The sequence below is a fragment of the Myotis nattereri genome, assembly GCF_964212035.1.
Source record: "Myotis nattereri genome assembly, chromosome: 1".
NCBI classification, from domain to species: Eukaryota; Metazoa; Chordata; class Mammalia; order Chiroptera; family Vespertilionidae; genus Myotis; species Myotis nattereri.
The window spans coordinates 205546852-205561073 of record NC_138075.1 but is presented as its reverse complement, the minus strand read 5'-3'; the positions used below and the strand labels follow the sequence as shown (position 1 = coordinate 205561073).

Below are 14222 nucleotides of genomic sequence, written 5' to 3'. Positions count from 1 at the left end.
ATCTAAATTTAAGAGTGACCAACTATAGAACTGTTAGAAGATAACACAGGCATAAATCTTCATGTCCTTGGATTAGGCAATGCTTTCTTAGATCTGACACCAAAAGCATAAGCAACAAAAAGAAAAAATATATACATTAGACTTCATCAAAATTTAAAACTTTTGTGCTTCATCCCAGGTTTGATTCTGGTCAGGGGCATGTACCTTGGTTGCGGGCACATCCCCAGTGGGGAGTGTGCAGGAGGCAGCTGATTGATGTTTCTCTCTCATTGATGTTTCTAACTCTCTATCCCTCTCCCTTCCTCTCTGTAAAAAAATCAATAAAATATATATTTAAAAAACACACACCAAAACAAAAACTTTTGTACTGCAGCCCTGGCTGGGTTGGTCAGTTGGTTGGAGCATTGTTCCAATATGCCAAGATTGTGGGTTCAATCCCTGATCAGGGCACATACAAGAATTAAACAATAAATGTATAAATAAGTGGAACAAAAAAAACCCCACTCTCTTTCATCATTCCCCTCTCTCTAAAATCAATCAACAAATAAAAAATTAAAAAAAAGAAAAACGTTTGTGCTTCATAGGTCAGCATCAAGAAAGTGAGAAGTCAACACACAGAAAGGGAGAAAATACTTGCAAATCATATATATCTGATAAGGGACTCCTATCTAGAATGCAAAAAGAACTTTTATAATTCAATGATAAGAAGAAAAATGACTCATTTAAAAATGGACAAAGGATCTGAATAGACATTTCTCCCAAGAAGATGTACAAATAATCAATATGTACATGAAAAAATGCTCAACATCATTAGTCATCAGGGAAATGCAAATTAAAATCAGAAGAAGCCACTATGATAGCTAAATAAGAAGTTTGGACAATAGTAAGTGTTAGCAAGGATGTGAAGAAATTGGGACACTTACTATATACTTCTGTGAGAATGTAAAATGGTGCAGCCACTTTGAAAAACATTCTGGTATTTTATCAGATGGTTAAACATAGAGTTATCATGACACAGCAATTCTATTTCTTGGCATACTCCCAAGAGAATTGAAAATATATGTCCACACAAAAACGTGTATGTGAGTGTTTATGGCAGCATCATTCACAATAACCAAAAAGTTGAAATGACCCAAATGTCTATCAACTGATAATTGAGTATACAAAATGTGGTATATCCATACGATGGCATATCATTTGCCCATAAAAAGGAATGAAGTACTGATACATGCTGCAACATGGATGGAAACATCATGCTATGTGAAAGAAGCCACACACAAAGGACTATATATTTTATGATTCCATCTATATGAAGTGCCCAGAATAGGCAACTTTATGGAGAAGGAAAGTAGATTAGTGGTTTCCGGGCCTCAGGGGCCTGGGAGCTTTGGAGGATGACTACTAAGATGTATGGGGTTTCTTTCTGGAGAGATGAAAACGTTTCAAATGAATTGTGGTGATGGTTGCACAACTTGGGAAAGTACTAAAAAACATTGAATTACACATTTTAAATGAGTGGATTGTATGGTATGTGAATATCTCAATAAATCTATTACAAGATTCCACGTTCTTTGAATACACCACATCTCCCATTTGGCACTTATCTTATGGTTATTTTTTTCCAATCAAAATGTTGCTTCATGCTTCCCAAGTAGTGATGATCTTTGAATTGTGAAATTTCTTCCAGATTTGTTTTCTTCATGATGTCTTTCAAATGTTCTCCACTGGAAATATATATTACATTTATATTTGAAAACAACATTATATAGAAATAAAAATATCACTTCACAAACAAAATTATTAGCTCCTAAAGGGAAAAGTCTGTGCCCATTTGTGGATTCTCCTGATGGTAGTACAATATCTTAGACATATTAGGTGCTTAACAATGGCATGTTAAATATATTGATAATAGCAATAGCGTTGAATTCTCTTATGGTTCTAAGTTTTGGGTCTTTGGTAAGCTACATGAATTTGTTATTGGTAATAGAGTTCAGAAAAAAAACAGATGTTACTTTGTGATTGTAAATCTTAAAAGATGTATTTCCACAGAAAACAATGTTTTAGTTTGAATGCCAATTTCAATAGCAGACATTTTAGAGATATCGTAGGTTTAATCTTTTTTAATGTGGTTCACATTATATTTCTTTCTTTTTAAATTAAATTTATTGGGGTGACTTTGGTCATCATGATCATATAGGTTTCAGGTATGGACTTCTATGTTATCTATACTAATAAAAGGGTGATATGCTAATTAGACTGAATAGACTGGACGTCTTCTGGACGGCATTCCTGATGTCCGTCCTGACAAAGCCGGGGCCCAAGTGAAGCCGCCTGGGGTCCCAGGTGCCTGTGGCTGGCCTGGGCAAAGCTGGCCAGGGGTCCCAGGTGCCTGTACCCGGCCTGGCCAGCAGGAGGGAAGCCCAGGTCCTGGTTGCCTACAGCCAACCAGAGGAGAGAAGCCTGGGTCCCGGGTGCCAGAGGAAAGCTGGTGCTGGTAGCCAGGGGAAAGAAGGCCTACTCTTGCATGAATTTTCATGCATCGGGCCTCTAGTAAGATCTATAATTGCACTGTGTGCCCACCGTCCAAAGTCAACTCCTCTCCTGTCAGTGTATTTTATGCCCCCTTCTCCCCCTACTCCCTTCCCTCTGGCAACCACACACTGCTATTGCCTTCCCGAGTTTCAGTTTTATATCCTACATAAGAGTGAAATTATGGTTCTTAGCTTTTTCTGACTTATTTCACTTAGCGTAATATTCTCAAGGTCCATCTATGTTGTTGCAAATGGCAGTATCTCATCTTCTCTTATGGCTGAGTAGTATTCCATTGTGTAGATTTAATCCTAATATGCATTCTCAAATGGATTCAGATATGTCATTTAGCTCACATGGCTTCTCCTCCTCATGGTTACTCCCTGCAGCGGAGCCTGTGTTAGTGTGGCATCTTGTGCTAGCTTGCCGGAGTCATTTTGTGAATTATTTACTTTGCCATGTTTCTTTTTGAAGACAAGGGTCATCTTCTGACTATATTTTATTAGCCCTTTTCTTCCACTTGCCTTCTTTACCCTCCTTTGTAACTTCTCCTCCATCCCCTCCTTTTTGGAAGGCAGGACAGAAGGGATGGTCATCTGGCCTATACTGGGCACTAACTACTTGCCAGGACCCGCTTCCGTCCTTTCACATTTAGGACGCTGTTTCCTCTTCGCAATTATAATGCTGAAGTGTTGCCATTTCAACCCCATCTGAGATGAGGAAACCGAGGCACAAATTGAACGTAGCAGAGTCTGGACTGGGACTGGCAAGGTCGCTTGGTGTGAGGTTAAGAGCAGATCTGGCGCCAGGCTGTCTGGGCTTGAATGCGGGCCTCACTGTTCACCAGCTGCGTGACACCCCTCTCCATCTCCTGGCTTCCTCACGGGGATGATAACAGTCTATCTTACAGGGCTGGAATACAGAATGAGTTAGTCAATTATTTGTAATGCACTTAGAATAGCGCCTGGCACTACGCAAGTGCCATATAAGTGTTTTAAAAGTAAATAAACTGAAGGCTGTCTGACTCCAAAGCCAGTAACAGTGGAATTTCAGGTCTGCTTTTTGTTCCATCCCCCTAGTAAAGCAGCCGAATTGGACAAAAGCTAAACCTGGCTTCTGAACAGGGAACAGACACTTAGTTGCTGAGGCAGCCATGGACTTCCTGCCTGTCCCATGCATCTTGCCAGCAGCCATTCTATAAAGTGAATTCATTTGCTTTAAGTTAGCTCAGAGCATTGAGCAATGACATACCCAGCAGTGGGCTCACCAGTGGATGCCCCACCCCACCCACCTTCCCAGGGACCTGGCCTGCCTCTCCCATGCTATCACTCCCACCGGGTTCTTTCCCCTGCAAGCTCCAGTCTGCGGGGTCCTTGATCCCCCACCCAGCTCATTCTTACCTGAAGGCCTTTGCACCCACCTGGAAATGTTTCCTGAGATTGTTGCATGGTTAACATCTCTCCTATTCACGTCACCTCATCGCATCATCTTTTCAGAAAAACCCTCCTGGGTCATCTGCTGGGAGCCGGTCCATCCTTGCTGTTTCAAAGGACCTGGCATATATGGCATACTGTTCTTAATATGTTTGCTCACCTTCTTGGCACTATGTGTTTTAACCAAGGTCTCTGAGAAAGGTTGTTTCCCCAGGTAGGGATTTTCCCCTGAAGTTAGGGAGGGAATAAAACCTCTTAACTAAGTGCCAGGTGGGTAATTAATCACTTTAACTACGAACAATCATGCTTAAGCTACATAATCTTTACTCCCTGGAATGGAGATAAGAAACGCCCTAACCTTTGGAATAGAGATTGATAGGATTGGAATCAACTGGTATAAATACAGATGTTAGAAGACAGAACTTAGAAGACAGAACTTAGAACACAGAACTTAGAAGACAGAACCTAGACAGAACCTGGAGACAGAAGAACTTCTCTGGAGAGAACATGGCAAAAGATCCTGGACTGAACCTGACTATAGAACATGGCAAGAGAACCTGACTAGAACCTGGTGACCAAACCTGGCTGGAGAACCTGGACAGAACCTGGCTGGAGAACCTAGCAAGAGAACATGGACACAGAACCTGGCTGGAGATCCTAACCAGAACTTCGCTGGAGATCCTGAACAGAACTTGGCTGGAGATCCTGGCTAGAGATCCTGGCTAGGCTGCTGATCAACTGAACGCTGTCTCCATGTCATTCCTTCTTCGCCAACTCCGTCTACACCTTTGGGGACCCCTGGACCTGCTGGGGTTGGACCCCAGCAGTCATCAGTTAGGCTCTCATGCAAAACAGAAGGCATGCTCGTATAGGAACAGCTCAGAAGAATTTATTAAGAGGCCACTAGGAGGAAGTGGGCAGGGTGGGGAAACCAGAATGGGATGGGGAAGCCTTTACCACCGTCAGGCCCAGGGACGTGGGTGTGACAAGAGGAGATGGGGAGAGCTGCATGCATGCAGCTTTTAGCTGGACGGTGTGGCCAATCCTCTGACTTCTGCAATGAGAGGCAGCATAAATGCCCCATTTCCCCTCCTCCACCCGCTGATCTCCTTCCTGCCTCCCTCCATTAGTGGAACCTGGACACCCTGGTCAGTCTCCCAGGTAGAGGGCGGAGAGGTAATGGAAGTTAGCCTGCACGCTCTCTTCCCAGGTCCTAGTGTCTCCTCTATCTTAATATATATACCCCTCTCCACAACTGCCGTCTACTCTTTTACACACTTATTGTCTGCACCCCCAACCCCTCCCCTTTAGAACAGCGGTTCTCAACCTGTGGGTCGCGACCCCTTTGGGGGTCGAATGACCCTTTCACAGGGGTTGCCTTAGACCATTGGAAAACACATATATAGTTAAATATTGTTTTTGTGATTAATCACTATGCTTTAATTATGTTCAATTTGTAACAATGAAAATACATCCTGCATATCAGATATTTACATTACGATTCATAACAGTAGCAAAATTACAGTTATGAAGTAGCAACGAAAATAATGTTATGGTTGGGGGTCACCACAACATGAGGAACTGTATTAAAGGGTCGCGGCATTAGGAAGGTTGAGAACCACTGGTTTAGAATGTAATTATTTTGAAGGCTAGGACTTCGAGTTTTCTTTTTATCTCTGGGTCCTAGGCAACTACATCGATGCACAAATACATGTGGGTTGAATGAATTAACAGACCGGGACACAGGTAGCTTGACCAGAGAGAAAAAGGCTTCTAAGGGTCATCTTTCTTAAAACAAGATCAGGTGAGCGAACACCCCCTGGTGCCGGGCCTGAGGCAGCCCCTCTTGCCCCCACGTCTACAGTAGGAGGGACAGCCGGTGCGGCGAGGGCACTACACGCGGGACCTCCTGCCTCCCTGCCGCAGCACCGGCTCCCCGGGGACCTGAGCGCGTCTCCCAGGTGCTGCTGGTCCCACTCCTCGCCCCTCCGCCCTCGGCGCGCGGGGACTTGCGGGGCGGCTAACCCAGTGCCTCTCCTGGTCCCATTGTGGGCAGAGAGGGAGACACCCGGCGCTCGCAGTGGGTTATTTTTAGCAGGTAGCTGACCTCCCCCGCCCCCTGCACCCCCGGCGGGGAGGGGCGGAGCGGCCAGAGGAGGTGGGGCGCAGAGGGGACTCGGGTGTCTCCGCTCGCTCCCGCCTGGACCTGCGTGGGCGCTGGAACAGCTGCCGGGTCCTCAGCAGCCAGCGCCGCTCTCTGCGCGGACCAGCGCCCGCAGGGGAGGGGAGGGGAGGGGAGGGGCGGGGAGGGGAGAGCGAGCCACGGCGGGAAGGGGCGGGGAGCGCGCTCCTGCGGCGACGACGGCGGCTGCCGTCCTCATCCCGGCGGCCCAGCGCTCGAGTGGACGCGGGGCTTCGCAAATGGCTTGTCCCGCTCTCGGTCTGGAAGCTCTTCAGCCCCTGCAGCCTGAGCCGCCCCCCGAGCCCGCCTTCTCCGAGGCGCAGAAGTGGATCGAGGTAGGTGCCCTCGGCGGCGGGTGGGCAGCCTGGCAGGGGCTCCGGGAGCCACCGATCCCCCCCTCACCCCCCCACGCGGACGACAGGTCCAGCCTCGCCTCCCCACCGCGCTCCCTTTCTTCTGCCCGCTGCTTCGGGCCGCCCGCCAGGGCCTCGGGCGAGCTGCGATTTGCCTGGCACTTCGGCACCGGCGTCTCGGGGCGCGGGTGGGCGCGCACGGGGGACACTGCGGTCTAGCGGTGCGTGGGGGGCGGGGGCAGGCAGCGGTTCCCTGCGGCTCCATCCCTCCCGCCGGCCAGCCGCCAGCCGCGCAAATCTCGGCTCCCGCCGCTTCCAGGCGCTGCCGGGGAAGCACAATGCGAGCAGAAGCGCCGCAAAGGCGCAGGGAGCGCGAGTCCCCGGAGTCCTTGAGGATGCCGCATTTCGGGGGTCCTTCCCCGTCCTACCTTCCGCCTGTCGGCCCCCCTCCCTGCCTTTCGGGAGCGGAGTTGGAAGTGTCTCCACGGAAGTGCACACACCGGAGCCTCTGGCTGTTCCTGGCGCCGGGTCAGGCGTGAGACCGGCACAGCGCAATGGGCTGGGGAACCTGCGGGGCCCCCCCAGCGAGCACGCCAGCCGCATAGGCATAGCCGTTGCCCACCTATTGGCAGCTCCCACGCCACCCCAGAGGAGGCAGGCTCCCAGGTGCGGGGACCCGGCCCCGCTGGCATATTTCACTTCTTAAATGACTCGGTGGCAGGCCAGGCAAATCACTGGAGCTCTCGGCTCAGTCCAGGAACCGCTTGCCGGATGATCCTGATTCGCGATGCCTATCTGTGAATGCAGCTTGGTGGCCCTGCGCGCTCAAAACGACGTGTTTGGGGCGGGAGATGGGGGTCGGGAAGCTTGGAGGGCGCGAGGGGGTAAAGGTGACCCTCCATGGTCCGTGCAATAAGCCTGTTTCTCTGGCCAGCCTTTCCTAGCAGGAAGCGAATTTGACCCTCTTTTCCTCAGGGACAAGGCACCCTCCTTGGCTGGTAGTTCAAAGGAAGAAATGCCCGGCTCAGTCATGACCCAGCAATGGTGATGCCTGTTAGTGCCCAGACTGTCACTGACTGACCCCCCCCCCCCCCCCCGCCCTTCCGGAGCTCCGCGGATCTCAAGATCCTGCTGGGGTAACAGAGCTACCATGGTACAGATTTAAACCTGCTGATCTGCCTGCAGAAACCACACTCACTCAATGCTGCTCAAATGCTCCACCAAAGGCCTGCACCTTATCCTGCTCCATGCAAGCAAGAGTGTTAGGCAGAGTTTAGAAACGTCCATGTAAAAATAGGGTTAATTAGACAGAAGAATAAATCCCAGGCTCTCTTGCTAAAAGCCCCAATCATGCCCCTCATCATTTGATAGCTCATGACCAGATGAGAAAAAGACCTTGGCTTTTTGTTTTTGATACATGGCTGGAATGGCTGGGGCTGTGACAGGTGCTTTCTCTGTGCTGCATACTTGGCCCACGGAACACACGAGAGACCTTTGGCGTCACTGGCTTAGTTCAGAGCTGCAGAGCTGTATTTGTCACGTTCTTGAACTTGAACATTTTCAGGAGAGATTTTGGATGCGGAGGGTTGTGAGGGGCGGATATAAGAGCAGAGCAGTCTTACAATTCCGGAAGGCACGTGGTTTATTCCCAGGTTCCGTAATTGCGAGTGACAGGGACACACTGCCTTAAAACATGTATTGTGGTATGAGTTGCATACAGGAAGGCACACACATCTTAAGTGCACACCCCCATGAATTTTGACATGTCTATACTACTCTAGCCCCCACCTGGATCGAGGTCTAAAACATCTCCTTCGGCCCCAAAGATCACAGTTTTAAGTGGTGGTATATTTCAAGCTAAATAGTATGCAGTACAGAATCTCAGCTTTTGTCCTGGTTCTATGGGTTAAAAAAAAAAAAAAAAGAGGAAGAAGAGGAAGAAGGGCTTCCTTAAGAAAGTAGAATCCCGTCAGGCCCTAGAGACAGTTTGGCATTATTCTTGATATTTTACCGTTGGAGAATGTGAACACGGGAATGGGGCATGTGCGGCTTCAGGAAAGGGGCCAGGCGCTCTTCTCCGTACGTGCATTATTGAAGCCGCCTATCTCCTTTCAATTGAGGAGTTGGGTTTCAGGGAAAGGAGAGCTTTCCCTCCCAGGCTGTATAAAAAGGTATTTGCTCCAGAAAGAGAGAGAGAGACCTCCCCCCATCCCTTCCCCAAGGTTCTTGAAATGTAGATGCTGCGTCTGCAAACAGGGTTACCCCAGGAGCAGTGACAGATGGTTCTGCGGGCAGTTGCCGGGTGAACAAAGATTCCTGGGCTAATATAGCAATAACGTAGTACTTAGTGCGAGCTGCATTCCCGAGGGATTGTTATCTGGAGACAATTGCATCTCCTTGAGGGGCCCCATTGTCTTTGGCAACATCCTCATTGGCAGGGCTTTGTTTTTCACTTTTGTTCAGTCGGTGATTAAATTTCCCACAGGCTTTTTGGTTTTCTTTTTTTTCTTTTGAGTAGTCAAGAATTTTACCATTTCAGAAAAAACGTTCCCTTGACTGCAGCAGGTTAATAAACAAACTTTGCCACTTGTCCCCTCCCCTCGGTCCTTAGTCTTTCTTGAGTCCAGGAACAAACTCCGGAGATAGCTTGTGAGTGAGGAATTTCTCGGCCTGCAGCCTTGGCTGTTTGAGGGCTGTGTTTCTGGGCAGGAAATGGTGGCCTGGGAACCTTACTTACACCTCACCCCCTTACACCCTCCACCCCCCAGTTGCTGCCTTAGCTGCCAAAGGTGAAAGCCCTAATGGAGGTTACGGGACCGTGTGGGAACAGCTCGGTAACTGCTCCCAGAGACTTTTTATAGCTATAGGAGCAGGCTGCGCGTCTTAATGTGGGTTTGGGGAGACTCCTGAAGAAAACAGCGAGCTTCAAGTATTAACTCTGACTACCAGCGGGTAGGGGCCTAACTTCCTCCCACATTTCTTTTCTAGAATGTCTTCCTAAGCAAAGGGGCGGTGAGTACAGCACAGCGGTTAGGAGGTCGGACTTTGGGACTGGACAGCCTGGGTTTGAATGCTGGATCTGTTGCCTTCTATCTGTGTGACCTTGGGCAGGCCGTGTTTCCTCTCTTTTTAGTTCTAAATATTTTCTTTGAAAACTAGCTCTCGTTGTTAACAACAGAAATGACAAAGAGATATTGTTGAAAGCACCTGTTAAAACAGGAATACTAATAATAGCTTGCCTACCTCATAGGAGTGATATGAGGATTAAATAAATTAATACTATATTTTAAATGCTTGAATAGTACCTAGTACTTAGGAAGTATTGCATAAGTAATGGTTAGTATTATTTTTACCATCAATATGACTACTGTTATTATTCTTCCTACTACCATTTTTATTACTAGTACTACTGCCATCACCACAATTCTCATTGTTATTAATAATAACCAGAACTGATTTCAAAAGAAAAATTTCAGAACCTTAAATTCCTAGTGTAAAAAATATAATTCAATTATCTACTGATCTCATTCTAGTATCTTTACCTTGTTAACTCTGGATACCTGGAGTAGAAATTAAGTAGAGGCAATATGTTACTTTAACTTGCATTAAAAGAGAATTAGGGATCAAGGAAAAACCTGCAATATATACTCATAAAATGATACTGGTAGTACATTCAGGTTTTGAAAATGGTGCCTTGATAGTATGTTGAATACTTAAGTTTAATGCATAGCCTTTGTTAGCAAACTTTTCTTTAACATTTTTATTGATTTTAGAGAGAGAGAGGAAGGGAGAGAGGCCAAGCGCTAGAAACATAGGGGCAGAGAGATAGAAACATTGTTAAGAGAGAGAGAAACATCAATTGGCTGCTCCCGCCCTCCACTCCCCCCCTCCGGCATACCGCCCCAGTGGGGATCACGTCTGCAACCTGGGCATGTGCCCTGACCAGAAATTGATTCAGTGACCTCCTGGTTCATGGGTCCAACTCAACCACTGAGCAACACCAGCCGTGCCTTTGTTATCAAATTTTAAGCAGAATGTTCATTGCCTCTCCTCTTGCAGACAATCCAATATTAAATCATCTCAAATGCACAGTGTTTTGTTCACTGAAGTCTCAATTCCTACAGGACAAAGAATAATTCCCCCATTTATTTTCCTTTCTTTCTTCCCCCATTTTTTTTTCTTGTTCCCTGATGGTATTTATGGAGTTACAGGAGTTGTGAACAGGTAAATGATTCTCATTTTCTTGGTCCCCCCTCTCACCTACAACAATATTCATCTCTAATCTGTAGTTCTTCTCTGCAGTGCCAAGCACTTAGATTCTTAGAAACACATGTCCCTTCAACTTGGCCTCAGCTGTGATTGGGAACAGGTTGCCAAGTCTTTAGGGAGGGGTTGGAAATTTCAACCAAACAGTTTTAGTTCTCAACTTGAGAAGTTTCTGGACTCTTTTAACTTTAATCATAGCATTCGTGTGGGGCTTGGTGATGCATATAATCTTATTTGTGACCTAATCCATATTTCACATGAGTGGGAACTAGTTGTAGTTCATCATTTTGGCTCATTTTCCCTGCCCACATAGAATTGTTTTCTTATTCAACTGGGACCTGATTATAAAGATTAAAAGCACCAAGGGTATCTGAGCTCTCCAAGACAAAAAACATGTTGTATTGTTTGGCAGTAGGGAGAATTTATGAGAAGCCTTTGAGAGAATCTGGCATTTAGTGGCCAGCAACATATGACATTGACGATGTAATGATGAGTGAACGTATACCATAAGTTATACCATCATTCCAGTTCTGCATCTCTTTAGGAACTTGATGACTCACATCTTTATACTGCAACAGAAATGTAACTTTGCATATGGTTCTCCAGCTCTGCCCCGGGAGCTGAGGAAGAGGAAGGAGAACTTTTTCTGGCTAGATCAAGAAAGGAGTAGTGATCTAAATAGATAAGTAAATTAGAGCAGGCAGCATCTCTCTCACAGTGACATTTAAATAGTCTGGCTTGTTTGTATACAAGGGCTGCTATGACACAATGCTGTCACGTGGTGGGAGAACAGTGAGGCCGCATAGATTTGGGGAAAGAGGAAGTGGAATGGGAGGTGGAGCTGGCACTTTCTGCTCCACCATCTCCCTGGAAACCGAGTTTGCATCAAGTGAGCTCCAAATGGCCAGACTGAGCTCTGGCCGCCAGGAAGGGGTAGGGTGGGGCATGTGTTCCCAGCAACTGCATCTCTCTGCCCCCTGCTCTTTGCCGATGGATGACAATGGAGCCATGATGCAGACATCTGGCTATGATTCCATGGGTGGCAGTCAGTGCAGGGTGGGACCAGGCAGCTCCTGGAAAATGGCCTGGCAGCTTCTCTTTTTGCTTTGGGCCATTCTGAAACTTGAAAGTGTCATAGTTAGGTGTGACAAGATAATGATAATAAAAGTGAAGATCATGAATAAAAGCTGATCTGTATTTTTAAATTAAAAATTTGGGGTGGCGTTGGTTAATAAAATTATGTAGGTTTCAAGTGAAAATCTGATATGTATTGAGTGCTTATTATGTGTCAGACACCGCATTAATCCTTTATAAATAAGTACTATTATTTATCCCCATCTATAGAGAGAAAATTGAGGCTCTGGGCAACTGAGTGTCTTGCCCAAAGCCACATGTAAGTGGTAGAACTAGGACTTTAATTTAAAGCATCCTTTGTTACTTCTGCAGATATATGTATCCAGATATCCAAAATGTATAGTTGAAGAAAGTGGGCTTTTCAGGAGACTGTCCAGGGTCATCTAGTTAGGAAGAACTTGTTAGAGTTAGGATTTGAACCCAGGCAGACTTGCAGTCCTGGGTCTCTGAACCCGATATTGCTCCCCATATTTAGGACCATGTGCAAATTTCCTCTAAGGACTGAGCTTTCAGATCCTGCCTCTGTGCAGAGGTGCCACCCATATGTGGAGGCAGGATGTGGATTTAAGAAGCTGTAGCTCCCTAAAAGGTTTCCCATAGAGTGTCTCTTTCAGCTGCAGGACTGAGGAGCTCTCTTCACTTGGACAGATCACTTCAGTGTAGCATTGGGTGGGGAGCTTGAAACCAAGGAGGTGATGCTACTGAGGCCCTCAGGCAAGAGGAATCAGGCTCTTCAGTTTTGCATCTTGCCTTCCGACCCCACATTGCTCAGGCAGAACTGGACATTGGAGTTATCTGTAGTTCAGGGTTGCTAGAATCTGGTTTTGTCTTCTGTTGTTATTGCCACAACCCTCAATCACTTTACTGAAGTTTTATTAAGCCAAATAGCCAGTAGGTAAGTAATTAGTTTTTAAATTTTTTTTTAAGTTTGTGGATTCATTATCATAGGATTTCTTTAGAGGATAGATATTCTAGAGTATTTTATGTTTATGTTATTAGGGACCATGGCCCTCTTGTTATATATAGTCTTATCTCCAAAGCCATATGGGGATGAATAAGTGCATAGTCCATGTGTGCTTTTAACATTTCCTATTGGAGAAGGTGCATTTATTCTGTATTTTACATTCCCCAGAGAGTTTGAGTAAAGACCCAATACCTGAGTGGTATGTTTTGTTCTGTAAATATGGGTGTGAAGGGATATCTCTTCTCAGTGCTGATGTGTTTAAGTGTTGCTGGCACATCTGTCTGATGCCTTTACCACAGCTCCGTCACCTTTACCTGAGCGTTCTCCCATCTGGACAAGATCTCACCTGGGAACAGTTCTGTTGTTGAGTTCAGCCAAGAGGCAGGTTCTTTCAAGAGAGGAGATTGGCAGGCTCTCCCATAGGTCTCCAGGTCCCATCCCGAAGAACTGAAGGGGCTGAACAAAGCAGCTCTGTGACTTCTGGGAATCTTGGCTTGTTGTCGGCATCCCTATCACCTACATTCCAGTCTGACCTTAATCATTTGGCCTTCGTTTTCATGATTGAGGACGGACTCACTTAACACTGGTTGATTTTTGGCTAACCTTCTCTCATCTTGGAACTAGATTTTTCTTGTTAAGCCCAGTTTACTGTTCTGTGATTTATAAAAATGTACAATACAATTTTATAATATCTTCCCTCATTTGTTCCTCAGGATATGTGTGTGTGTGTGTTATATTTAAAGCAAAAGAAAGGTATTAGATATAATCTTTCTTGGGCGGGAGATTAGGGTGGGAAAAAGGATGACTTCAGTGTGATTACATGAGAGGAAAAGAGAATAGAATGTTGTTTTTAAGTGATTGAGAAATATAAAAATAGCCTAAACTAGAAGGTTACTGAATGGTACAGGAAAAGAGTAGTTCTTTATAAAAATAAAAAGAATGACAGAGTAGCCAGCACCGGTTTGGCTCAGTGGATAGAGCGTCAGCCTACAGACTGAAGAGTCCCAGGTTCGATTCTGACCAAGGGCATGTACCTTGGTTGCGGGCACATCCCCAGTGGGGAGTGTGCCGGAGGCAGCTGATTGATGTTTCTCTTTCATCGATGTTTCTAACTCTCTATTCCTCTCCCTTCCTCTCTGTAAAAAATCAATTAAAAAAATATATAAAAAGAATGACAGAGTAACGGAAGGACTTCTGCCTGGACACGAGGAGATGTTAAATTTCTCTCTGCAGGGAAGAATGATGTCATGGAGTCCAGGTCTGCGGTGGTAAAATTCCATGCTTCCGGCATTGAAAACAAGACTCCCAGGGAGATGTCTGCATGCAGCCGACACTGATGGGATGGCCATCAAATCTCAGGG

General features: G+C 46.2%; 1 protein-coding gene across 6 annotated transcripts in view; it reads left to right on the top strand.

Moving 5' to 3' along the window:
- The first annotated feature begins 6170 nt into the window (after positions 1-6170).
- LIMCH1 (LIM and calponin homology domains 1) overlaps positions 6171-14222 on the top strand; it is a 320193-nt gene continuing 312141 nt past the window's right edge. For 3 of the 6 annotated variants that reach the window (XM_081101115.1, XM_081101112.1, XM_081101114.1), the window contains exon 1: positions 6268-6479. In XM_081101115.1, coding sequence (XP_080957241.1) covers positions 6384-6479 — 96 coding nt within the window. In that variant the 5' untranslated portion in view covers positions 6268-6383. Of the gene's footprint in view, positions 6480-14222 lie in introns of all 6 variants that reach the window. The other 3 variants (XM_081101116.1, XM_081101113.1, XM_081101110.1) reach the window with 2 other exon arrangements.